Genomic DNA, 24,460 nt, shown 5'->3' with positions numbered 1-24,460 from the left:
TCTCTCTCTCTCTCTCTCTCTCTCTCTCTCTCTCCTCCTCGCCAGTGACAACAATGACAACGTGCATTCTGGCCTCTGTCACCATACAATCAGCACACAGCGATACTACGTCCCTCATCCTTGAACCACATGTCCCCAACCCGGCCATCAACCCCAAACTTCAAGGCTACTTAAGTCCAGCCAGCATGAACCAATGGTACGCCATCACACCTCCCTGACCCTCAACCTGGGCACCATCCGCGTCTCCTTCGCCGACAAGACCAAGCGTCCCAACCTATCCGTCACCCTTACAAGCTCATGCTCTGTGGCCTTTCCCGGGGAACTCGTTCCCCACGTCAATGACAATGGCAGGAACGCCGAGGGAGACAGGAATGCCCAACCCTGCCAAAACCCTGAAGACCTCCGCTGTGCCTGCAGGGCGGGAGACCTCTGGATTGCCAAGGCCGGGTCCTGCCGTGTGGATGTTGAGACGAGATTCAACGGGCATGTGGCAGATGAGGAGGAAGTGGGTGTGGATGGGGGGATTGTGAAGGGGTTGGCAGATTTTGTTGCGGGTCTTGGGGTGAGTGGCTTGTTTTTGACCCTTCCTGTTAATATACTTTCGCATTACTGTGTCTTTGGTTTTGGGTGATGGCTTGAGCTGTACGAACTGGACTGACCTTTGGCAGGTTTGGCCTCACACGGGGCTTGAGCTGAGGGCGAACCACAGAGACGGGGACGCCCACGAGAGGCTTGCAACGGCGTCGTACTTCCTCCACCACCCCGACCTGTCGTCTGAGATGATTGCCCCTGAAGGGGTTTCAAGGGGGTTATTTGAGGGGTTGAGATGTGAGGTGGATTATCAGTTTGGAAGGGCGAAGAAGCCGACATCTGCCAAAGGTCGTGGTCAGAGGAAGGCATCGCTTGGGAAGCAGGCAGTCGGGGAGAAAAAGACAGGACATTCGCATGAGAGACGCAGTGGGAATCATCCCTCCCAGCTTCGAGACAAGCCCAGGCGGAGTAAGAAGGCGGTAGAGGCTGAGGGCTTGGTGGACAATGGAGCGTCTGGCGAAGCATCTACACCAGCTTCTCAGCATCACACTGGGAATGACACCGTCAAGGAGGAAGACCTGGAAGTCCTGGTGATGGAGTCCATTTCCGACATGGCTTCGCTTCTCGAGTTTGCATTTCGGAAGCTCGTCGGGCTCAAGGGAGCTGCGACTGGTTACAGAACTCTCAAGAACACTGTGTCAGTCAGCTTGATCGAGTTGGCTCCAGCTGTTTGGAATCTTCAATATCTCCAGGTAAGTAGCCCTAGAGGTATCCAGACTTCAGGGGGTATTACTGACCACGTCTTCAGACCATGTCTATCCATGCTCGAGCCATACCTTCAATATCATCAGGGCTTGCGCGGCTTCGCAACGCCCAGTCAAGCTCACTGCGAGCAAATCTAGTGGCTATTCGGTCTTCTCATTCCCTAGGTGATGACAGTCAACCGAAAACCCTACAATCCGGTATCGCGGACGAGATCCAACGGCGCTTGTGGAGGCTGTGTCAAATTCACATCCCTCCAGACACGGTTAAGGGCCCATTGGTCTCCTCCAAGGTCAGACAGAACACCATCACACAGTCAACACTCTCCCATTCCGTGTCAAAGCATGGGAGTCGTGTTCTGTTTTCCAGCAAGGATGACATTTGCGGTTACCATGAACAATCTGGGGAAGACGGCGCGTTCACAGACGATGAATACGAAGCCATCTTACAGGAAGGTATTTCCCCAGTCATTTACGAACATCAAGATCATTTCCACGAAGATGAGGACCCACGTGAATGGAATCAGAGCTCCGAGGGCGACTACTTCTACACCGACGGGCAAGGAAACGTCTATCCGATCGACAGACTGGAGGTTTACGAAAACGACTACTTTGCCGAGTGGCAGTCGACATACGAGGACGATTTCAATGGGATTGACGAAGAGTATCCGGAGGAAGAATCCGAAGAACAAGACGACATCAGCGTCAACGAAGAAACATATATTATATACCATGAAGTCCAACAACACTGGGGCCCTCTCGAGATGCCCCAAGAACCCAACCACCACGAAAACGTGCTCGCCCACGATTTCCCGTCGCCATCATTACCATATCCAACCGATTCTATCCCCATCGATTGGCCTGGAGATTGATCCGACGCCAGTCCTAGTCCACAGGACATTCGTTTAACACCGCCAACAATACTTCAAGTGCTGACCAGTGCCGGAGTAAGAAGGGTTGCCTGAACCCTTGGGTATCAAAAAGTTGTTGGCGCAGTGTGCTCTCCTCGGTCTCTCTCCAGTGAAAACGAGCAGAGGCCACACGTGACAGGTCGTCTTCGCCGTGATCCGTTCGCGAGACTTGGTCCTCGACAGCAGTGCCGTGCTCAATATCCCTTCCGAAGTTCCTCTTATTACCACGCTCCCAGCGCCATGCGATGGAAAGCTGTCATGTTTTCCCTCCTTATTTCTTAGCCGCGGCCTTCTTCTTCTTTTCCTCCTTCTTCTTCTGCTTGGCGGCGCGCTGCTCGGGCTTCATGGTGGCGTAGTGGATGTACCAGAGTAGGGTGATCTGGCCGATGCAGGCGAAGAGGACGATGAGGAGGATGGTGAAGAGGACGGGCTGGTCGTTGAGGACGGCGACGGCCTCGGGAGTGGCGCCGAGGCTGAGGAACCAGTCGAATTGGCCGGGAGCCATTGTAATGGTTGTGTTGGAGGATTAGGGGGAAGGTGGGATATTGTAACGCTTGGAAACGGTGGTGATGATGGTAGTAATGGGATGCCCGCCAGCGGATCGTGATGGGTGTGGTGGCAAGTTGTTGTTGATGATTATACAAGAATATAATACAAGAAGATTGGGCGTGGTGGTCGAGAAGAGGATGATGAAACTGGGAGAAAGGAGAGAACAAAGAGAGGAGACAGGACAACCAAGTCACGGACCGCGACCACTTGGCGCGGGTTATATGAAACCTTCTTGTCTCCTAAGCTTCCAGGCCCTGAAGTCCCTGTGTCGGATCGTGACGCTGCTGCAGGTTCCACGCTGTCGCGGTTTGCCGGCAGCGCCATGCCAAGAAAGGGGCTCTCGTAACGCTCAGGGACCCTGGCGGCGGTTTCAGATTTCTGGGTCCCTTGCGACAGAGTCGGACCATGGTTTATGTAAGCGAAGATGATTGGCGAGGGGTTTGAAGGTTGTCATTTTGGGGTTTGGAGCTGCGAGGGAGTTGAATTGGCGTTTGAATATGGTGTTTTGGCGGCTTTTGAGAGCGAAAATGAGAATGGGACGTTTGGACATTGGGATCATGATTTCACTGCTGCTTGGGTAAAGGAATAGTCACGTGGTATGTCACGTGTTACCACATGCCAAGCCAATTCAGGTGCCTTGGTGCCGAGAAGAGATTAATGCCCCGCAATTGAGGCACGAACCCCGGACGGCGGGCAGGATCGGCGAGCTGGGTCCAAAAAAATTCCAGGTCCGGGACGGAGGGAAGGTGAGGTCGGCAGAGCCCAGAGCCCGCGGCCGACGGAACAAGACAGACAGAAACACCCAAATCCCGGCCGCGCGCTCTCTCCATACCTGATCTAACCCCAGGTCACGCAGTTCCCGGGGTGTCTCGAGGGTCAATTGGACTCCCAGAAGAGAGCCATGAGCAGCATAGCGAGACCCGCCGCGGGGAGGCTGCTCTCCGGGGCATGCCTCGCCGTGAGAGGAGCAATGGTGACGACGACAACGACGACGACAACAACAACAACAACAACAATAGCGGCCGGGATATCAACAGTACCACTACCGGCAGCAGCATCAGCGTGCACCGCTTCCCCGTTATCATCATGTCCCAACAAGCTCCTCACCCGCTCGTTCCACAGCTCCCCGCAGCTCTCGGCCAGGCGGCGGCCACGCTTCGCCAAGGTCCCCGCCTCCGACACCCAGGTCATGGACGAGAAGCAGATCGAGCAGTTCACCAAGGAGAAGTTCCCGCGCTACACCCTGGAAGAGCTGGCCCACCTCCGCAAGATCTACTCGCCTGAGCAAATGGCCGCCCTCGAGGCCGGCGAGGCCGCCATCGACCCGCGCGACCTGACGGTCCAGGGCCGCCTGCGCTCTGACCCCTACCGCGTGCCTTACATCGACGACTTTGCCGAGACCCAGCCCATCATCGACAAGCGCGCGCGCAACAAGCTCCCGCCCGACCCGCACGCCCGCTTCATGGACCTGGACGAGTTCGCCCAGGACCTGATCGACTGGGCCGACCAGCTGCCCGTGGGCGAGACGACCGGCACGCTGAAGCGGCTCGAGGACTTTGTGCCCGAGGAGTACCGCAAGATCAATGAGAGCCAGTGGCCCCGCGAGGTGCGCGAGGAGGCGCACAAGGAGTTCAAGCTGTACATGGAGAAGCAGATTGCCAAGCAGAAGGAGATCAACAAGGCCACGGGCAGCGCGGCGCTGGAGCTCGAGGCGGACGGGACGCCGGCCGTCGGCCCGGGCCCCACCGACGCCGACGTGCTGCAGTACATTCTCGAGCGGTCCGTCATGACGGACAAGAACCGGCAGACGGACTCGTCCATGGCCCCCGCCCTGCCCAACAAGGTCCCCGGCGTGGCCGGCTTGTACAAGAACCCCATCGACCCGGAGGATGAGGGCCTGGACGAGACGGGCATCTACCAGGAGGTGAAGCGGCGCACGGGCATGAAGGTGCGCGAGCTGCTCGACCTGAGGAGCAAGTGCCTGCTCGTGCGGCGCGTGTCGAACCAGACGCGTCTGGGTAAGGTGCACCGCACGGCGGTCATGCATATCGTGGGCAACGGGAATGGTTGGATCGGCCTGGGCGAGGCCAAGTCGACCGAAGGGAGCGTGGCGCTGAGCAAGGCCAGGATCAACGCGTTTCTGAACTTGAAGCCGATTCGTCGCTACGAGAAGAGGACGATTTACGGGACGGTGGAGAAGAAGTTTGGTGGGACGGTGGTGAAGATGGAGGCGCGTCCGCCGGGTATGTTTTTGTCTCCCCTCTCTTTCGTTTAGAATTTCTAGAAAACAAACCTTCCAACTAACCCCCTTCTTTTTAGGCTTCGGCCTCCGCGTGCCGCACCACGTCTTCGAGATCTGCCGCGCGGCTGGCATCCACGACCTCTCGGCCACCATGCCCCGCGCCCGCAACCCCATGAACGCCATCCGCGCCACCTTTGAGGCCCTCTACAACCAGCCCGACCCGGAGGAGATTGCCATGGCCCGCGGAAGGAAGTTGGTTGACGTCCGCAAGGTGTATTATGGCGGGGCTGTGTATTAAAGGATCGGGTTGCCTCTTATTGGTGTTGTTGAAGATGAGTTTCTACTCCTTCGCAGGCTGGGGTGGGCATGGAGGGGTGGGTGCTTGGTGGGGTTGGATGGAATGTACATACCGATGCGCTGTTGTAAGGGGGGATAAGATAGACGACGGCCTTGTACAATGTAGAACTCCATGTAAGAATATTCCTGATTGTGACATTTGTGTATGTTTGGGAGGTGGGGGATTGTTGAGCTTGCGGCGCTCCGGCTTCTGTGATTCTGCCTATACGCATCGTGATGAGGGAACAGCTGTCCTGAGTTTGTGCAATAAAATCAACAACCCAACTACCTTGCGTATTGACCCCATCCATCCAAATAGCTTTGCTCAAAATACTCCAATCTTGAACTCCTTCCCGTCCATCTCTCTCCCACCTAGATACCTTAGTTGCCAAAAATATCTACAACCCCAACGTCTTGCCGTAATTTCCTCGACGCCTCTCCACCGCATTTTTTTTTCAGGTTCCCTGCCGTCCTGTCACGCTCCTACTTTTCGTTCTCCTCTTCTTCTTCCTCCTCCTCCAATAACTCCCTCGCCAACCTCACCCCCGCAAGCCCCTCTTCGTTCCATACCCATCGCTCCGCATCGGTGCTGGTTGTTGGGTGATTAGGGTTCCAAAGGGGAGAGTGAAGAGTAGAAGGATGGGGAGGAGAAGGTGGGTGGTGATGATGAAGAGGAGGAGGGAAGAGTTGTTGTTGAGGCTGCTGCTCCTGCTGCTGTTGGTGATGATGAAGAAGGATGTGGACTGGATCCCATCGACCGCTAATACCGCTACCGTAGTTGGTGGGTGTAACACCGCTGCTTTGGCTGCTGCTGACGAAAGTGGTCACGGAGCGCTGGCCACTATATATGGTGTGGTTGGTTGGGTGGTGGGATGGGAAAAGTTGCTGCTGGGCGGCTGCTGCTGTAGTGGCGGTGGCGGTAGTGGATGGGGAAGATCGTCCTAGTCCTGGCCCAGGAGGAGGTGGAGGAGGGTCTAGAGGGATGGGGATCATCAGTGACCGATCGGGCTGGGCACCATAGGGGCCAGTGCGGTGTTGATGCTGCTGGTGGACGGCAGAGTAGGGTCGAAAGACGGCATTAGTTGCTGCCGTCCTGTTGTAGTTGTAGTTGTAATTGTTGTAGTTGTAGTTGTCCAGATGCCTCCGCAAAGCCCGGCTGATTTCTCGCTGATGCCGTCGCTCCCACTGGGCTGTCAGCAAGGACGGGTCGCTTGTCGAGGGGGGGTTGGCTGCAACAGCTGAGGGTTGGGATCGATCGGGCTCGTCTGAGAATGCTGCGTTTAGTGGCGGCGGCGAGTAAAGTGGATGAGAGCTGGGGGTTGTGGTGGTTGTGCCGGAGAATGGGGAATGTAGGACGCTTGGAGATGAGGAGGGGAATGTCTCAAGGGGTTGCTGCTGTTGCTGTCCCCACGGCCCCGATGGAGGGGAGATGGGCATGGTCATGGGTATAAGGTGTGGTGGTGCAGTTGGAGGAGATGTGATGGGGAGATGGTGGAGGTGGCGATGGTGATGATGTTGGTTGGCATCAGCGATGACGGTTTCAGGGCTGGGAAGAGGAAACTCGGTCTTCTCGGGAAACCTCATGGAGATGTCGGCGGTTGGGGTAAATTCCTCAGCTAGAGGGTTGAGGTGAGCGGTTGGCGATGTGACGAGGGATCCTCGAGGTGAGAAGAAGGGTGGAAGGGGAGGACCGGAGCCTCGATTTCTGGTGCGGTGTGGGCTAGGTGTGAAGGACGAGTCGGAGCTGTCTGCCTCGTAGAAACTGATATTGACAGGGCTGGTGGTTGTGGTGGTGGTAGAGGGAGTGTGGACGTCGCAAGCCTTATCAATGTCCGTGGGGTGTTGTTCTTCGGCCAAAGGGTGCTGTGGATTGTCGGCCGTTGATATGGTCTATGATTTATATTAGCAGTCTTTTGTCTAAGGTCAGGGAGAAGGCAGAGATGTTGGATGCTCGGAACATCCATACTGTCGAGAAGGACAGGACAAACCTCTGTCACATCTTCAGGAATCTGGTCCTCGCGGTCCCCAACCGAGCCCTGAGGACTGGTGGTTTGGGTTGCGTCTTTTGACATATGCTTAAGTTAGCCTTGACTATTTTGATCTTCCAGGTATTGTCATGGTGGGAGCCAACTCCTAGCCTGTTTCCATGAATCCCCTTTTCTTTCTAATTTCTTGGTGAACTTACGTTTCTCGATATGCTCTGGTGAAGGTGGGAAGTAAACCGACAAGGGGACCGGCCGGAATGACATGGCGGTGATGGGTGTATCTACCACTTGTGGTTCGAGGAGTAAGGGGTTTGTGGGAGTGGAAGCGAGCATGGTCATGGTAGATGATGTACTTGCAAGAAAGAGATGAGAGAAGGCAGAGCTAGTAGAAGAAAGCCTGGGATATTGAGAACATATCTCCTCAATGTTGCTGGAAGGGTGGGCATGTCAACCACCGCCAGCTTGACCCTCCATATGAAGTGTAACCGGTTGTCTGGTTGCTCAGCTCACATATCAAGATTCCATGCCATTCTGGCAGGTACCATAAGGACCTCATTGTTATCCGCTGGATAGCCAGCTCATCACATTCAGCCATGTGTTGGTTATATGGCACTCTGCTGGAATAGTATCTGCTTGCCCGAGTCTGGCGAGCTCACCGGCGGCCGGGGCGCCTGAAACAATTTTTCAGACGAGCTGACAACAACATTAACGTTACAAAGACTCACAACAATCGTACCAGTAAGGTGGCACATTGACCAGCCATAGTCATTGTCACGGGACAATTTTATTGTGCAGATGTTCACTTGATGTGGTGAGCAAAACCCAGTGACGGCTTCTGACATAGAGAGAAAGCGAGAAGTGACAGTTGACAACCAGGTACTCAGTACCTGACTTCCCGTTTACGAAATCTGGGCGACATCATAGAGTGCTAACGGGTGGGATTTATGTTTCCAGGTCATCTACAACCATTTATTGTGTTCTTCACTTTTCACTCAACTTCCCTCAAGCAAGGTTCAACTCATTTAGGGCGGGTCGCATAAGGATAAAGCGTTTCGAAGTGAGCCAGACACTGAGAAGCACTCCTTAGTCACAGAAGCCGTCATATCTAAAGACAGTATCTAGCCAATACAGCTTCTTGACTCAACAGGAGGAGAAAAAGAAGTCTCCTGGAACCACAGCAAACGCATCTTGGAATCTTGTATGACGTCAAACTTGGGCTCAGCCACTCATGAATCAACAAACCAAATCCAGAGTTCTACCTATCCAACCCATGAACTACACCTACGCCAACCAAGCACCTGACCCCTAACCCATATCAAAAACACCAAACCCCATCATGACCCCCAACTCAAAACAACAACCCTTCTCCGTGCCGTCCATCACCTCTCACACCTATCTACCAACCAACTCCCCATCTCCCTCCTCAACTCAACCCAACTACCTCCCCTCCACCGCAGCCATCAACCCAACCACACTCTCACCAAGACTCTCAACGCTGTTCCGTCTGCGGAGTCTATCCAACAACGACGAGCCCGCTGTCTTCTTTCCGGAGTGGTGGTGGTAAGATCGGTTCGAGGTAGAGTCCTTGAGTGTGGTTGGTGACTGAGGAGGCTGCTGCTGCTGCTGCTGCTGCTGAGACTGGCCCAGCTGTGGAGGCGAGGAATATTGTTGCGAGGAGGTGAAGCAAGAGGAGCAGGGGCAGGCTGACATGTCTGGATGTTGAAGGTGTCGGTGGCAAAGAGAGGTGGATATTCGTTCAAGGGAATGGGTATATGGATTCTGTCGTTGAGTGGAGGTGCAGGTGGGTGCCCAGTTGGTTGGTGTATAAGTGGGTTGGTTTTATGAGTGATACGAGGATGAGCTGCAGATGTGTTTCTTTGTCTGGCGATTCTGATGACACCACAGAGGTTCAAATACACATGCCAACCAAGTGAATCTGTCGAAGGCTCCCAAAAGCCCGGGGGAGAACTGGAGGAGAGGGGTGATTGATATAAACCAAGCCAAGCCAGCCAGCTATACCTGAGCTAGTATACCTCAGCGCTATTAACCACCTCACCCCTCATCTCGCTCAACCCAACACCTTCCCCCCTCTCCTAACCTAATCTCCCCAAGCAATCACCTCCAACTTTTCCATCCAAATATCATCATCTAGGTACTTGGTTTGCATCAAAGCAAAGATCATAAGATCTCTCATCCCACGTCCAAGTTACATCCGTCCGCCCATCAGCTTGGATCATCCAATAACCAAGAAGGCCCAGCAGTTCCCGCTGTCCGAGCGGACAGATGGATGGATGAATGGTATGTTTCTAACAAGCAATGGGCAAAGGGAAGGCTTAGCCAAGAAACGACTATTAAATTCCCTCCCAAGACTCTGGGCCAGGGTCGTGCTCTCATTGTGTTGCTATTCCTGATGTTACTGTGGTGGCGTAAGTGAGATGCCAGCATTTAATCCCAAGTTTTATGGAGGTTGCACAATATGTCGGATGGATGTATATACATCTATGCTGTCCCAGACTTTTTTCTCAGAGGTATTTTGTAGTCAAGCCACCTGCATCTCTTCACAGATCTCTTCAGGGGCCACTTTATTCCGTACTCATCACACCGCTCTCCCAACCCCTCAGATCATCAATGGGTGTTAGTTGAAGTTGGGGTAAACCAAAACCCCAAACCCACCTGCCTACGGAAAACTACCTCCGAAATCCAAATCCAACCTTGTTTCTCCTCACATGCCAAGTTAATCTGTGTGGCATTAGCTTGGCCAACAGAAGTTAGGTATGTATGTGCATGCTGGCGTCCTGCTTTGCTCCATTGACCGACGACATCTGGGCTGTTTCCAGTTCTTCGGCCTCAACATATATCAGCGATAATGAACAACCAAATACTCAGGTCCAGACAAATCTTCATCAGACACCTCAGCCCAAGTTGCTCGCTACCATGGATATTCCTTGCATCCATTCATCACAACACCGTCCACGACAGAAGAGATGAACCGCAGATCTAAAGGACCTAGGCAGGGCCGACCGAGTTGAGTTGAAGGATAAGGCAGAAAACGACACACAAGCAACAACGTAGAACATCAGCCAGCTCACGAGAAGCACCAATTCAGACATGTCTTTGCCCAAGTGATATCTATCGGAGGTAAGCATCATGGCGCATTCATCTAGCCTCATTACCTCACCAACCAGCCAGCTAGCCATGAAACAACAACATCCAGGCATAGTGACGCCAATATCAACGATGCTCGCAGCAACCATGCACAGCATCATAAGCAGTACTGAACCACACTTGGCCAGCAGCAGCAGCAGGAAGACAACATGCTACATGAAAACAGAGCGTAAAAAAGTCCATCATCGTCTTACTGTATTATCCCGATGCCCTCGACCCCTCCAGTCTATCTAGTATCACCATCCAGACTCCCAGTGAAGTTACCTATCCGCCCATCCACCCAATGGATCGATCGATCGATTTCAATGATGCATGTACGACCTTAAATGCCCAGAGTGAACTCGACGCCGACATCAATGTCACGAGCTGTAGCAGACAAGAAATGTTAGCTTACCAAGAACACATAACCAACAAGGGAAAAAAAAAAGGAAGAATAAGATGAAGGGAGAAGAAGTAAAAAAAAGGAGAAGACTCAGCTCCGCCACGCACCCATCTTGACCATCTTGGACAGCTGCACCGCCTTCTCGGCGGCGCTCTGCAGGTCGTCAATCGAAAAGATCTTCATGCCCGAGTCGTTGATGAGCTGGTGGGCCTGTTCCATGTTGGTGCCCTGCAGGCGGGCAATGATGGGGATCTTGAGATCCAGAGAGCGGACCGTGTTGATCAGGCCTTGGGCGATGGCATCGCAGCGGACGATGCCGCCGAAAATGTTGACAAAGATGGCCGTGACCTTGGGGTCGCTGGTGATGAGCTCAAACGCCTCCTTGATGGCCGCCGGGGTGGCGCCGCCGCCGACATCCAAGAAGTTGGCCGGCTGCCCGCCGTTGAGCTTGATGATGTCCATGGTGGCCATGGCGAGACCGGCACCGTTGACAAGGCAGCCAATGTCGCCGTCGAGCTTGATAAAGTTGAGCCCGGCGGCGGCAGCGCGCACCTCCTCCGGGTCCTCCTGCGAGGTGTCGCGCCAGCTGAACACCTCCTTCTGGCGGAACTCGGCGTTGTCATCAAAGTTGAACTTGGCGTCCATGCACATGACCTTGTGGTCCGACGTCTCGGACAGCGGGTTGATCTCGATCTGGGTAGCGTCCTTCTCGATGAAGATGCGGTACAGCTTCTGGATGGTGTCCTTGGCGTCTTCGATGCACTGCTCGCTGAAGCCGAGCTTAGTAGCGATGGAGCGGGCCACCTCGTCAGTCACGCCGACGTTGATGTCGATGTAAGTGGTGTTGATTGCGTCCGGGTTCTCCTTGGCGACCGTCTCGATGTCCATGCCGCCCTGGGACGAGGACACGATGACGGGGCCCTGGGTGGCGCGGTCCATGAGGATGGCCAGGTAGAACTCACGGCGAGCGAACTTGCGCTCGCAGATGTAGACGCCGTTGCACAGGCGGCCGGCGGCGCCCGTCTGCTTGGTGATGAGCTTGTGGCCGATCATCTGCTCGGCGAACATCTTGGCCTCGGTGGGCGAGTAGATGACGCGCACACCGCCCTTGAGCCCGTTGTCGAAGGTGCCCTTGCCGCGCCCGCCGGCAAGCACCTGGGCCTTGATCACCATGTCGTCGGTGCCGATTTGCTTGGCCACCTCCTCAGCCTCGGCGGCCGACTGAGCATAGGCGCCCTTGGGGAGATCGATGCCATACTATAATATTGCGGTAGGAGCGGGCCATGTGTCAGCGACGGCGGTGTACCTCGGCAGTGTTCCTCCCCGGCGTGCGGTGGTTCGGTCGCGGTCTCACCTGGCGCAGGAGGTCGGCAGAACGATACTCGTGGATGCTCAGGGCTCGCCGTTGTTGTTGGGCGAAGCTCTGAAGTCTGGTCGAGGGCGACGCCTGGAGGGTTGGGAGGACGTGCAATGTGGTTAGCTGCGATAAGGGGAGTTGGGTAACAACAAGTTGCGATGCGCACCTTGGAGGCGGCAAAGGCGGATGCCAGCGCACGACTGCGACCGAGGCGATACATTGTGTAAAAACAGATTGGGGGTGTCGCGGGCAAACGAAGGACGGTTTGAAGAGGTTGGAGGGGAGATGCAGGTGTTGGACTGGCCAAAAAGAGAGGTTGTGACGCACTTTGTGATTTTGGCCCTGGAAGGGGATTTGGTCCAAATTGGGATTCGCTCCTGGAAATGACGCTTTCCCGCAAGCATGCAGTGCAAGAGCCCCAAGCGTTTGGTGCAGCGATAGCCGTGATAGCAGCCAGCAACAGGGGGTGCACGGGACTTGCCGAACCCGCCAAAGGCCCCTGTGCAGCCAATCGATGGCGGGCGGCCGAGGATCTGTTCACCCGGCCGCCAATCTCTCGGCATCTCGAGCGGTTGGCTTCGGCCTTCTGTTTTTCTCTTGTTTGAACTCTTTGAGTTGGAGGATATAGACCTCAACGGATACTGTTGAGCTTCGTATTTCATTTTGATTTTTTTATCGAACACCATGTTGGAATCTACGCGTGGTTGACAACAATGTTGACTTGAGATCAAGACTTGGTGAAACTCTCAAGGGTTCGAGACAGCATTTCCCAAATCAACGGCAGTCCGCGGATATCCAAGGCATTATTATTGTAACGGGGGTGGGTAGGCACCTAGTTCCCGGCAGACATCACCAATCTCACAACAACGTCGTCATGATACCACAGCTCTCGCATCTTTGGAGTGCAGAGATCATGTAGACATTCCCTCCTGCATCCCCATCCTCCTCAAATATTCCGGATTCAACCCCTCCTTCGCCTCATAATACTCCATATCCTCAAACCACTCCCTCCAGCGCTCATACTGCACCTCCTCTTGCGTCTTCTGAGCTTCTTCTTCGCACACAAGCCGGTGCATCACCTTCCACCACGGTCCTGTCTTATCCGCCGCATACGAGAGCATGACCTGAGCCACGATTCCTGGTCCCATGTCCACCAACGCGGCGTACTCCGCGCAGGATGTGTCTGGATCCCCTTCTTGAGATGCCGTCCCCTGTGTTGTTCCCGACTCTTCTAGTCCCTCTTTTTGTCTCGACTCTGTTTGCTTCCGCCAGGCCTCGATCCGCTCCTGTGCCCGTCGCGCGCGCTCGTGGTTGAGATCCACGATCAGGTTGGCTTGTCGGTTCAGGGTGAGGTAGTTGAGCACGTCGTTGGGATCGATTTTGGCGGAGGGGTTGGTTTCAAGGTGGTTATCTGCTCGATCCAAGACTCAAATCAGCACCTAGGTATGGTGGGCTCCCATTCATCCAAGGGGTTGGTCATACACAGGACGGTAGCGAACAGGTTGTCCGGGTTGCACAGCTCGTGAACCACCAGGGGGATGGTTTTGGGTCCGAGCATTAGCACAGCATCATACTCGGTGAGTTCGCAGCTCTCCCAGACGCTTTGGAAGGTCGGTCAGCTTTCTTGATTGTAGCCTTCTTCATGAATGGGGTAGTTAAGGTATTTTACCTAGTCGGGGCTGGGTGTGTGGCCTGGCGTTCAAACCATCTCCTCTGCCAGATGCCAAACTTGGCCTCAAAGTCGGCTACAAAGTCGGGAAACGCCGTCTTGAGTTGGTGATAGAAGTGCTCGGCGAAGGCGCGAGAGTCCGGGAGGGCATCTGGGACAGGCCCGAAGTGGTTCCAATTGAGATCAACCATGGCGGACAAGGGATATCATGGAGGTTATTGTGGGAATATCAGGTAGTTTGGACTGAGATGGTCAAGGAAAAGCCTACCTCAATCCTAGCTACCCCATCCCCAATCATTTGGGCACTCCATACATGATTATTTCCCCTCCTTCACCATCAACAAGGCCCCCTCTTTGCTGGTCGATATCTCCAGCCTAACATCTTTCTGCCTGCCGGGTCCAAGCACCACGCGTCATCCCTCAACTCCAGAATGTGCTATCTGGTCTTAGGCTTCCATTTACCCACATATTAGGGATGGTTGGGCGTCAAATAGCGACTCCAGCAGCGCAGGATAGGCATGCCCTTAACTAAAAAACACAAACCCATGCTGCTGCTGACTGCAGCAAGTAAGGTGCCTCCCGGGTTCTTGGCCGAATTGGATGCCGGAATGCCCACTAGTTGGAGGTAAACGGCGTTGCGGTTCATGGTCTTGCATACCTCGGGTAGTATACCCAAACCAGACCGCAGGAGAGGCTCTACGATGGTGCACACACTTCCCAGAATGAAATTCCGAGCAATTGGATTCATACCGACATGTCCAATCTCCGTTGTTGTCCTATTTGTTTTGCTCTCTCGTCAGGGACCAAGGATCACAACACAAGCCGGAGCTTGGCGTGAAATGTTACCGTATCACCATACCATTTCCACGCTCAAAATTTCCACCATCTTCTCTCATCCATGAAACAAACTTCATCTATCAACTTCACTTTACACCAACTCTTCACACTCATCCACACATACACACCAAACATCCAACTTTCCCACAGCCCACCCATGATATAATTAATCATCCCCAGCCATGGCAGCCCCAGACGACAACTCCAAACCCCCCACCGCTGCCTCCTTCAACGCCCTTCACAATCGCATCGCCCTCGCTCTCGAACAGCGGCGTGCTTCACTCCTCCAATCCACGACCACAACCACCAACAGCAATAAATCCCAATCTAAAAAAACAACAACAAAATCCTCCTCTTCTTCTTCCGCCTCCCCTACCCCCCCAGCTTTCCACTCCACCTCTCAACAACAACAACAACAACAACAACAACAACAACAAATCTCCCGCCGCCAACTCCTCGAAGATGACGAAGACGACTTCAACACCTTCGGCCTAGATAACGCAGGGATAGGCTACAAGCCCGCGCCCAAAAACCAATCCTCCTCCTCCTCGACAGCAACTACCAGGAAGGACGGCAGCAAGAATGAACAACAACAAGACCAGCAAACCCTAAGTCTAGGCCGAAAAGTCCTGGGCAAAAACGCCATGCGACAAATCGAGGAGGCCAGGCAGAAGAAGAAAGCAGCAGCAAAAAACCGGAGTACTACTACTACTGCTGCTGGGGGTGGCGGTGAGTCAGAAGAAGACGAGGACGTGGGAAAGGGCGCGTTGGTTCGCAAGCGCAAGGCGGCGGCAGCAGCGCTTCCGGCGGACGAGATTTCGACTGCGGGTAAGACGGGAAGTGGGAGGGAGAGGGGGAAGAGTAAGAAGGCGCTTACCTGGGATGGGGACGACGAGGAGAAGGAGAAGAATGGCAAGGTGGAACAGCAGACCAAGGCTGTGCATGAAGAAGCAGCAGCAGGAGGAGGAGGAGGAGGGGGAACGACGGAGGATGTGGTCATGAAAGACGCCGCCAACCAAGAGGAACAAGAAGCGCCAGGCAAGTCCGAGGCTGAGAATCCTAAGACGGGGAATCAACACACCCAACAAGAACAAGAACAAAAGCAGGGGCTACAGGACCAGGGTGTAGCTGGTAGTGAGGAGAAGACAAAAAAGAAGAAAAAGAAGAAGAACAAGAAAAAGAAGAAAAAGCAGAAGGTGGGAGAGGTAAACGGGATAGGTGAGACATCCCAGACAAAAACGGGGAGTGGGAAGGATGATGAGGAAGAAGATGATGATACGGATGAGTGAGGGAGCTGGCGAAGCTGGAAGGGTGGATAGATCGTAGTAAGCCCCTCGCTCTGGAAGGGTGGTGGACATGGTGTATGTACATACTCTGTGTCAGGTATCAAACAACGGCTATCGTATCATATAGCTAGAACTGTACATATCAATGGCTCAATATATTATAATGCCATAGAATACTGGCCTGACATGTGGTATGCTCAAACACACCATATAAAAACACCAAGAATGTAAACATCCACTCAGGTAAGACAGGGAGGTAAACACAAGCAGGCCAAACAAGCCAAAACCCACCGGTATTCACCCACAACTCCGATTACTTCCCAATCTCACATAGGTAAGTAGATAGGTAGGTAGGTATCATCAGTTCAGTTAACATGCAAGTCTCTGAGGTACCCCGAACCGACTCAACATACGATCCATGTCTTCCATCCCTGGTAGGCAGGTAGAGAAGTACTCATCCACCACTCTCCTTTCCTCGCCATATTAACCTAGAACCTTGAACTATTAACCCAATGGAGCCCAAAACCTTCCATGATTACCACTATACTCTCCTTCGAAAATGAACAAGGGTACTCAAACAAAAATGAAACCCAAAATACATAAAATATGGCAGGTTAAATGTCAACATGAGAAAACATCAAATACACATGATGATACACATCCCAGACCCCATATCCGTTCCCCATCAAGAAGAGCCCGGAATCTGGAAGTAGAAAAGGAAAAAAGAAACGAAACAAAAAAAAAAAAATCCAGAAAACCCATCCCATCGGATCCTGTCATCGTCCAAAAAAAGACCAGATAGTGCGTATGTAAAAAATCGCGAGCATCCCTTGAGTCGATATCGTCCCGCCAGATCCATACCCATCCGTCAAGTCCCCTGACTGACCGAGAGCCGGAAAAAAACCCCGGTTGTTGTTGTGTATCATTCAAAACCTGGTTGAATGCAGCGGCGGCAGCCCAGCGCAGCATGTCGATAGGAAAGTAAAGAGGAAAAAAGAAAAAATGGCTCGATATTGTTAACATGCTGGGTGGGTGGGTATGCCAAAATTCTCTCTCCCCCTTGCTTGACAAAAACATCTCCAATCCTGATATAACCTGACCTGACCTGGCCATCAATCGGGCAGTGTGACCAGCTCTTCTTGTGTTTGGTCGCCAAGGAAAAAAATGACACAATTTGTCCGTCCCACAGAAAATGCTGCTCGCCCGCCCACCTAGTTGCCGCCATATCCGTATCCAATACTTAATATGCGCAGTTCAAATGACCCAAAACAACCCTCGCCCATCCGAACCTTGGCTCCGCCATGCGGACAGCCAAGCCAAGACTCTATTCCACCCTCTTCCGCTTCCTATCATCATCTCCCCTCGGATCCAAGCTGACCTCATCGATTCTCTCCACCGGATCCGGGTTCAAGATGTGCGCCATGCTGCCGCGCCGCGTGGGTGGTGCCGAGTGGTCCTTGACCATCAGATTCCTATTGCTGTTGGAGGAGGCCGAGTTCCACGACCAGCTACCGAACGTCTCGATGGCGGCCGGCGGCGGGGGAGGCGGCCCGCCGTTGGACAGGTGCGGTAATGCCGGCGGAGTGGTTGGACGCGAGTGAGGCTGTTGCGGCGGTTGGAGCGTGTAGTGAGAGAAGGAGTCGCGGATGCGTTGGTCCTCTGCAGCGTTGGGGGCGAGGCGGTTCGGGGAGGAGGGCCATTGCGTGGAGGGCGGTCCCGAGGCGAAGGGCGGAGGGTTCGGTTGCCAGCCGTGGGCACGAATGTCGGCCGTGGTGTGGCGCCGTCCAAGGCCGCTCGGCGGGAGCTCCACATTGGCAAGGGGATGAGGCCCAGGCGGAGGTGGAGGGGGCGGCTGAACGCGGAGGGAAGAGGGAGATGACTGCGCGCTGTTGCCGCCAATGGACCCGTAGGGACGGCGAGTGCTAATGGAGAGGTTGGACGGAACCGCGGGGCGGTAGTAGTTGTTGGGCTGCCGCGGCTGGGGAACGGCAAGAGTATTCCTCCGGGGGTCGTCCTGGGGTAACTGACGCGGCGACACGGGGGCGTTTTCGACGTTCGCAAAGTATTGTTGACGGCTGTTGGCGAAGTCGTGAGGCTCCTCAACGGAGCGGAACATGTCCATCTGACGCTGAACATCGGCTTGCATCATTGAAACGTCGCGGTGAATCTGGCTGTCCGGGGGTGCCAGGGAGAGAACGGCGCGCGACAGATCCTGATTGTATTGCAAGAGCCGGCTCACCGTATCCATGATGGCCTGATGCTTGACCTGCATCATTTGGGCATTCTCCTCGGCGCGCTGCAAGCGGGCCGTCAAATCAAACAGGGTGTGCTCGATGCTGGCGAGCCTCGGATTGTTGACATCCTGGATCGGGGCAACGGGCTCCGCAGGCGTGCCGGGTTGTGATGCAGGCGCCCGTTGGCTATTGTATTCTCGGTGTCCCAAGGCATGGCGCGAAGCACGACGGCGAATCTCCCGCAGACCCATCATGTCTCCCCTCTTGAAGTTTCCGTTGCCATGCTTGAACTCCCATAGCGTCGAGTCAGGGGTCCCATGGGCGAAGACGTCGCTCACTACACACTCAAGTCAGCGGCTGGTCGTGACGAGATATCATCTGCCACAATATCTCAAATCATACCTTTGTGAAATCCGTACATGTTGAGCTGGCGCACAAAGGACGAGATATTGGTGTGCTTGAAGTATTGTCTACGAGTGGGGTTAGCGCCGTCGAGCGAACGGGCGGCAGCGGCAAAACGGCGGGCCTACGCTAGCACTTTGGAGAACTCGTGTGAAGGCTGGATGACGAAGCTATCGGCATTGGGCGTCCACGAGATTAGGTGCTGGATCTTGGGGTCTTCAAGCATGCTGTGGGACGTCTTAGCAAGTACTCTCGGAGGAAGTTCAAAGGAGCGAGAGTGGAGCGTACCTCCAAAGCTTGTGGATGAAGGCCGTCTGGACCTTGGGTTGGTGGACGGTTGTGGTGGCCGCATTGGCAGCCGGGGTCGTGGTAGTGGCATTCTCGGAGCTTGTTTGTGGCTGATCCTGTGTGGGCGCCGGTGGTTGCAACCTGTCGTTTGATGATCCGTTGACCTTGACGTCACAATCCGGGCTCTTGGAGGCAGAAGCCGGCGCGGACGAGGCCGTCGGGGTGGTAACGTCCATAGGTTCGCCTGGAGGAGGCGACGACATCTTGATGGTGGGGGTCATGATGGGGATAGTTCTCGCGCCCAGGGGTGGCTCTGGGCCGTCAATTCGAGTCGTTCTCGGTGCGCTTTCAGTCGCCGCGGCCATCTGTCCTGAAATTGAACAAACAGGTCAGCGCAACGTTAAGTCGGACGCGCCAGGAAACAAATCGTTGAAGTTGGAGAGACGAAAAGGACGTCTCTCGGCATGCGCCGCATGGGGCCACAGGAGAAGGCGTTCTCCGGCCGAGTGCCTGGGACCGGTAGAAGCCGGACAGGGTACCGACGTCGAAAGCCTCGAGCAGGAAGATGGTCCGTACCTCATGATCCGCGCGGAGGGTCAAATCGCGTGCCGCGCTTCTTCAGAGCGGCGTCCGGGAGGTTAAAGCCGTTGACGTGTTTTATTCCCGGCTGCGGCCTGTGCTACACTTGCCGTTTTCGCCAATTTTCGGGCGTCGGGTGTACTCTACTTGCTCGAAGAAACAATGGTCGGCGGTGGCAAGAGGCTCAAAGTTGAGCAGCAGTAGGGCTGGTGTTGGCGCGGTTGGAAGCAAGGAGTTCCCGTCCAGATTGCGCAGTTCGTGTTGGAGTCGCGGAGCGCGGGAAAGCGTACGGTACGCAGGACGTCAGTGAGTACGTGTTGGTCTCTCCGCGGTGTGCGGTTTACCGTTCTTGGGTGTCGTCGATCCGGATATCGCCCGAACAGCAAGATGGGACAGAAGACGGAGGGAAGAGAGGGGCCACAAAGATGGTGGCCTGGGGGAATGGCCGAGTTGAAAAAACACAGGGCTCGTCTCCTGGATGGCGATCTTGCTGCTGGAGGGTGGCGCAAGGATTCGAGGCTAGTTGTCGAGCAGATGGAGACGGATGGAGCTGGCAAAGCCGGGTCTAGGTTGATTGGCGGGAGCAGCACAAGGGACGATCCAGGGCCTGGGCTGCCGGAGCCAGGGGCTGCACTGTGTGGTGTCTCTTGTTGGAGTTTGGGGGCACACTCCGGGACCGACAAGAGCTGGCCTGTCGTGAGCCGCAAGTGGAAAGTCAACAAATTTATGGATGCTTCCGTTGACACGAGCGGCGTTGTTGCGGTCTGGTGGTGAAGCCGAGGCAGCGCGCAGCAATACCTACTTGGGAGACTATTAAACTCCGGTACTGCATCAAGCACACAATGGACTTCGGCAAGCAGACCCGACCTCCACGTCGGCAGGTAGTGCAGGACGTGGCGGCAGGCTGGACGAGTCTCAATGGGGATTCGTTACGAGGGCCAGTCGGCGTCAATGGCTGAAGAAACAGGGTGGAGGTCCAGGCAAGGTGGAGGGTGAGGGGGGCAGAAGGCGCTCGGTGGAGGATGTCGAGGTCTGCAAGAGAACAGAAAAGAGACAGAAGACTGGCTGCGATGTGTCCAAATGTGTCCAATGTGTCCAATGATGCAGCATGGCGGATGGTGTCCGTGCAGCCGTGGATGCCCCCTGCCAGGGACGGGCAGCTGGAGCACGTTTTCTTTCGCACTGCCCACTGCACTGCGAGCATCTGCGGGGTGCTGGATGGAACTGCGGCCAGGCAGTGGGCAGGCAGCGGACAGGCAGAGGAAAGACGCGGCCGGCCTTCTCTTTTTTCTTCGCTGCTTCCCGGGTTGGGTCTTGGCACTGGGATCCGACGGGTGGCCAATGCGCTCCGCTGCCATTTTGGTCCATCTGAGTTCCACTTGTGTTCCAGGTTCCAACATGGAAGATCTGGAAAGTGTGCTGTGGCCAAATTCCCCTTCCAGAAGTCGGCTTGGATCTTCCAGCTGCACTTCATTCGTCGCAGGTCAGCACATGGAAACTGGCCAGGGCCCTCGTGGCATGGACATTCCAGAACTCAGTGCACCGCCGACCTTCCTGATCTTGGTTCGACCATGTCTTGTCTTCGGCCCTTCAAGACCGAGCTCCCTAGTTTGACACAACGGCTCGAGAATCTAACTACTGTATGTACACAAGAAAACAAAAGCAAGAAGTTGGGGGACCCGATCAACCCTCAGCGCGGCCATGCCGGATCGGGACCCGCCCAACAATCACCCAGGTCGTTCCTCGGATCGCAAACCAGGTCGGCCCCAGCTCCGCGGCTCTCCTGCGAGATGCAGACGCCCCAAACGCCACCCTCGCCTCAGGTCGTCTTTCAACACACCTTTTGTGCGCCTGCCATGACGAGAACCGAGACGAGGATGCCCGGTCCGGATATCTATTAGTAAACCACAGAGCTTCAGCTCCCAGAAGTTTAGTGAAAGACACAATAATTATACACAATACGCGTGCATCAGAAGGTTATTGCTGCTCATCCGAGCTCCCCGTGGCTTCTGTCCGTTGAACAAAGGTGGGCGCTGGACGGTCTTGGCCGGAAGGGAAGCGGAATCACCCACCTTAGCCCCAGCCGGCACACGCACGGACGCTGGTCTCGAATCGGAAACAGAGTGCGTGATCTCGAGTCAGGTCAAAGTGAAGAGGGGACAACCACCAGAAGCAATGCTACCCATCTTTTTGACTAAACGGCTGAAGGGAACTACTAGTGTACTGTATAGTTGAAAGAAAAGAAACGGGGAACACGCTGTGTTACAAGCCATAACTACCAGGTATGGTATCTTTTGCCATCCTCGCCACCACCACCAGACGAGGCTGATGAAACGGCAATTGCCCTCTCAAGAGAAGCCTGCGAACCGTCCTGGAACGGCCAAGACCATTTTGGGAAATCTGACGGTTTCATTTTGTCCACCAAGAGATCGCCTGCTGATGAGGTGCAGCAGACAAACAGTTGTCACAACGCCCCCGGCCTGTCTGTCACCTTATAGCCGAGAATTTAAGACAGGCATCTTGATCCGTGTGCCTGTGTGCGGCCTCAACAAGCTTTGTGTCACCCCTATCCAAACCGGAGGTTAACTAATGAGTAGAGAAGACATTCATCAGCTCTGAGGCTAGTCCAAGCTGTTGCTCACCTCAAACCAGTGTCATCCATCAACAACTTGATATACTCTCTCGATCTGAGTAAACCTCTAACCCGAACAAACCCGTGAAAGTACTCATGGCCATCACCCGAGACACTCCCCGCCCCGGACCCGGACCGGCAGATCATACCTCCCGTCAACCTTGGCCCAAAATAGCGTCTGGGGAACACCAACCCGTCCCGTGGTTCGCCGCTCGCTTGGTTTTCCTGATGTTCCATACGGAGTATCTCCCGAGTACCGAGTTTTGTTAAACCTCGACCTGGGATTCTACAAGTCCGGTTCCGATCGGACAAATAACTCCATTATTATATTTCTTTCTAAGCCTTCGAGGAGTAAACAATAGTCTCTGTTGACAGGCGTTACACAGGACAACAAAACAACCAAGAGACTTCCATCTCAACTGGCTCATATGTGTACCGTATGTACATACATAGTTCCAGACATCGCCGACGCGTAATGGTTTAATAAGTTGCAGAGCAGCCGAGAAAAGGAGACATCTCGCTTTGCTGCAGAATCGACTTCCGCCTGCCCCCCTACGGCGAGTAAATACAGATGCGAGAAATCAGCGCAGACTTGCTGTGTCTCCCCCCTCTTTTCTTACTCTTCCCACTTCGATACATACATCCTTACCCCACCGGCACTGCCGTACGGCAAACCTCTCGCTGAGAAAAAAATCGAGAGAAAATACCCTTGTGCCGATTTCCCTTTTCATCCTCCTGCATTGCCTCCACCCCCTTGTGCTATTGCCGGGCCCGCCGCAGGAAAGGACCCGACGTGAAGAATCGGCTCGGATGTACGCGATCGAGGCGAGGCAAAGGGCATTGGGCTTCTTTCAATGTGCACTCCCCTAGGTACTCCACAATAGTACATGATACTTCACAGGCTGGGATGAGTTTCGTGTCTTGGCCGTTTTGATGCTCTTTTTATCGGGGACGAGCATCCGATGATTTGACTACCCCTGACTCTGTACACCACGGCGTACCTCATACACGGTAGGAACCCAAATCTCAGAGCCAGCACCCACCAGACCTGCAACCTTTCTCAAGTCTCCGTGCTGTTGGACAGATACGTAGCTTCGGCGCCACCAACAACATGCATGACATGACAACTGAATGCATACGTACATGTAAAATATTGCTTGCTTTGCTCAGCTCCTGCTTCAGCTTACCACCCTCCCAACCACACCTACTTCACACAGTAGCAAGTACATCATGATTGCAGGCCAATAACTACCTACTCACAGCCATGCGTACTTACCTGGCCTGAGGTAAGTACTCTGTATGCTCTCATCACACCAACGATCCGACGGGCATCGCAGCTATTGATGCAATGCTACCTCTCGTCCTGTTGTCAACCACCCAGACAGACGGGGAGGGGAAGGGGGAACCTCTTGTGTACAGGAGTTTGCGTTTCAATAAATCACCTTTCCCTCTCCCTCTCTTCTTCCCCCAGACACTCTTTTAACTCTCATTGTCCTGTTGGTCGGGTAGGTGTAGTGGGAAGAGTGCCTCCCCAACCCACCCGCCTGCCGACCCCCACAGTCTTGTTTTATTGGTGTCATTACGCACCACTTCCGCTGCTGCTGCTGCTGCTGGGTACTCGCAGACGGACAGACGAGCGGCTCAGCCCTATGAGTAAAGATAGGCATGTATGTACGTACTAAGCATGGGCGCTGAAAAAAACAAAATAAGCCGATAGGAGGATGCGATGCTTGTGAGCCGCGCGGCACGGACGGACGGAATGGGCGGAAGCTAGCTCAAGTATGTATGTACGTACATACGTGGCTGGGCTTGGGGAAAAGCAGACCATCCCATCATCTGTACCTACTTAAGTATACATACATACATACCCATGTGCCCACCACCATGTGTCAGTAGTTCAGGTAAGGTCAGGTATGTAGCCCTTGCTGTGTAGGTCCTGTGCGCAAGACGTCACCGTCCGATCCCAACCAACACTTTTCATATACATACCATTTACACAGGTTATTTACTATTTCCAGTTGTCCATGAGGCAAGTCCGCCCACCCACACATCTCGCTGGGTGTGTCGAACTTTTCTGTGGTCTCGTAACTCTGAGTCTGGATGGTGGAGAAGATCGCGGGACGTGGCGTAGCGTGGCGTGCCCTTCCTGCTTGGATGTATGTACATACATAGGTACGTATTCTTCAGCTTCTTCAGCTCAGAAAGTTCAAACTTGTGTGTCTATGAGGGGGCGTGGTGGTGGGTGGGATGTTTCACCTGATCTTGAACCAAATACCAACGATCAGCTTCCTCGACCACACATCAGGGTACAGAG

At 54.3% G+C, this 24,460-nt stretch overlaps 9 protein-coding genes across 9 annotated transcripts; 3 read left to right on the top strand and 6 right to left on the bottom strand.

Annotated features, from left to right (window-relative positions):
• Nucleotides 1–193: 193 nt before the first annotated feature.
• On the top strand, nucleotides 194–2,164 carry VTJ04DRAFT_8970 (uncharacterized protein; the record flags this gene model as incomplete). Its single annotated transcript, XM_069367465.1, has 3 exons — nucleotides 194–562; nucleotides 669–1,283; nucleotides 1,340–2,164. The coding sequence occupies 3 exons, from the start codon at nucleotides 194–196 to the stop codon at nucleotides 2,162–2,164; spliced, it is 1,809 nt and encodes a 602-aa protein (XP_069215791.1).
• A 310-nt stretch (nucleotides 2,165–2,474) lies between these two features.
• On the bottom strand, nucleotides 2,475–2,708 carry VTJ04DRAFT_8969 (uncharacterized protein; the record flags this gene model as incomplete). Its single annotated transcript, XM_069367463.1, has 1 exon — nucleotides 2,475–2,708. One exon carries the CDS (start codon nucleotides 2,706–2,708, stop codon nucleotides 2,475–2,477), a length of 234 nt encoding a protein of 77 aa, XP_069215790.1.
• A 21-nt stretch (nucleotides 2,709–2,729) lies between these two features.
• VTJ04DRAFT_8968 (uncharacterized protein) lies at nucleotides 2,730–3,582 on the bottom strand (the record flags this gene model as incomplete). The annotated part of the gene is made up of 2 exons (XM_069367462.1): nucleotides 2,730–2,898; nucleotides 3,434–3,582. The coding sequence occupies 2 exons, from the start codon at nucleotides 3,580–3,582 to the stop codon at nucleotides 2,730–2,732; spliced, it is 318 nt and encodes a 105-aa protein (XP_069215789.1).
• A 71-nt stretch (nucleotides 3,583–3,653) lies between these two features.
• On the top strand, nucleotides 3,654–5,292 carry VTJ04DRAFT_8967 (mitochondrial 37S ribosomal protein uS5m; the record flags this gene model as incomplete). The annotated part of the gene is made up of 2 exons (XM_069367461.1): nucleotides 3,654–4,995; nucleotides 5,072–5,292. The coding sequence occupies 2 exons, from the start codon at nucleotides 3,654–3,656 to the stop codon at nucleotides 5,290–5,292; spliced, it is 1,563 nt and encodes a 520-aa protein (XP_069215788.1).
• A 521-nt stretch (nucleotides 5,293–5,813) lies between these two features.
• Nucleotides 5,814–7,579, bottom strand: VTJ04DRAFT_8966 (uncharacterized protein; the record flags this gene model as incomplete). The annotated part of the gene is made up of 3 exons (XM_069367460.1): nucleotides 5,814–7,220; nucleotides 7,319–7,392; nucleotides 7,516–7,579. 3 exons carry the CDS (start codon nucleotides 7,577–7,579, stop codon nucleotides 5,814–5,816), a joined length of 1,545 nt encoding a protein of 514 aa, XP_069215787.1.
• Nucleotides 7,580–10,802: 3,223 nt separating this feature from the next.
• On the bottom strand, nucleotides 10,803–12,439 carry VTJ04DRAFT_8965 (uncharacterized protein; the record flags this gene model as incomplete). The annotated part of the gene is made up of 4 exons (XM_069367459.1): nucleotides 10,803–10,846; nucleotides 10,970–12,119; nucleotides 12,217–12,309; nucleotides 12,386–12,439. 4 exons carry the CDS (start codon nucleotides 12,437–12,439, stop codon nucleotides 10,803–10,805), a joined length of 1,341 nt encoding a protein of 446 aa, XP_069215786.1.
• Nucleotides 12,440–13,130: 691 nt separating this feature from the next.
• VTJ04DRAFT_8964 (uncharacterized protein) lies at nucleotides 13,131–14,079 on the bottom strand (the record flags this gene model as incomplete). The annotated part of the gene is made up of 3 exons (XM_069367458.1): nucleotides 13,131–13,630; nucleotides 13,702–13,820; nucleotides 13,889–14,079. The coding sequence occupies 3 exons, from the start codon at nucleotides 14,077–14,079 to the stop codon at nucleotides 13,131–13,133; spliced, it is 810 nt and encodes a 269-aa protein (XP_069215785.1).
• Nucleotides 14,080–14,907: 828 nt separating this feature from the next.
• VTJ04DRAFT_8963 (uncharacterized protein) lies at nucleotides 14,908–16,014 on the top strand (the record flags this gene model as incomplete). The annotated part of the gene is made up of 1 exon (XM_069367457.1): nucleotides 14,908–16,014. One exon carries the CDS (start codon nucleotides 14,908–14,910, stop codon nucleotides 16,012–16,014), a length of 1,107 nt encoding a protein of 368 aa, XP_069215784.1.
• A 1,321-nt stretch (nucleotides 16,015–17,335) lies between these two features.
• VTJ04DRAFT_8962 (uncharacterized protein) lies at nucleotides 17,336–19,198 on the bottom strand (the record flags this gene model as incomplete). Its single annotated transcript, XM_069367456.1, has 4 exons — nucleotides 17,336–18,582; nucleotides 18,648–18,715; nucleotides 18,776–18,874; nucleotides 18,936–19,198. 4 exons carry the CDS (start codon nucleotides 19,196–19,198, stop codon nucleotides 17,336–17,338), a joined length of 1,677 nt encoding a protein of 558 aa, XP_069215783.1.
• Between the last annotated feature and the right edge of the window lie 5,262 nt (nucleotides 19,199–24,460).

The sequence above is a fragment of the Mycothermus thermophilus genome (genome assembly GCF_041956435.1).
Source record: "Mycothermus thermophilus strain CBS 625.91 unplaced genomic scaffold VTJ04scaffold_6, whole genome shotgun sequence".
NCBI classification, from domain to species: domain Eukaryota; kingdom Fungi; phylum Ascomycota; class Sordariomycetes; order Sordariales; family Chaetomiaceae; genus Mycothermus; species Mycothermus thermophilus.
Note: the sequence above shows the minus strand (reverse complement) of the source record. Positions and strands in the feature narration are given on the sequence as shown.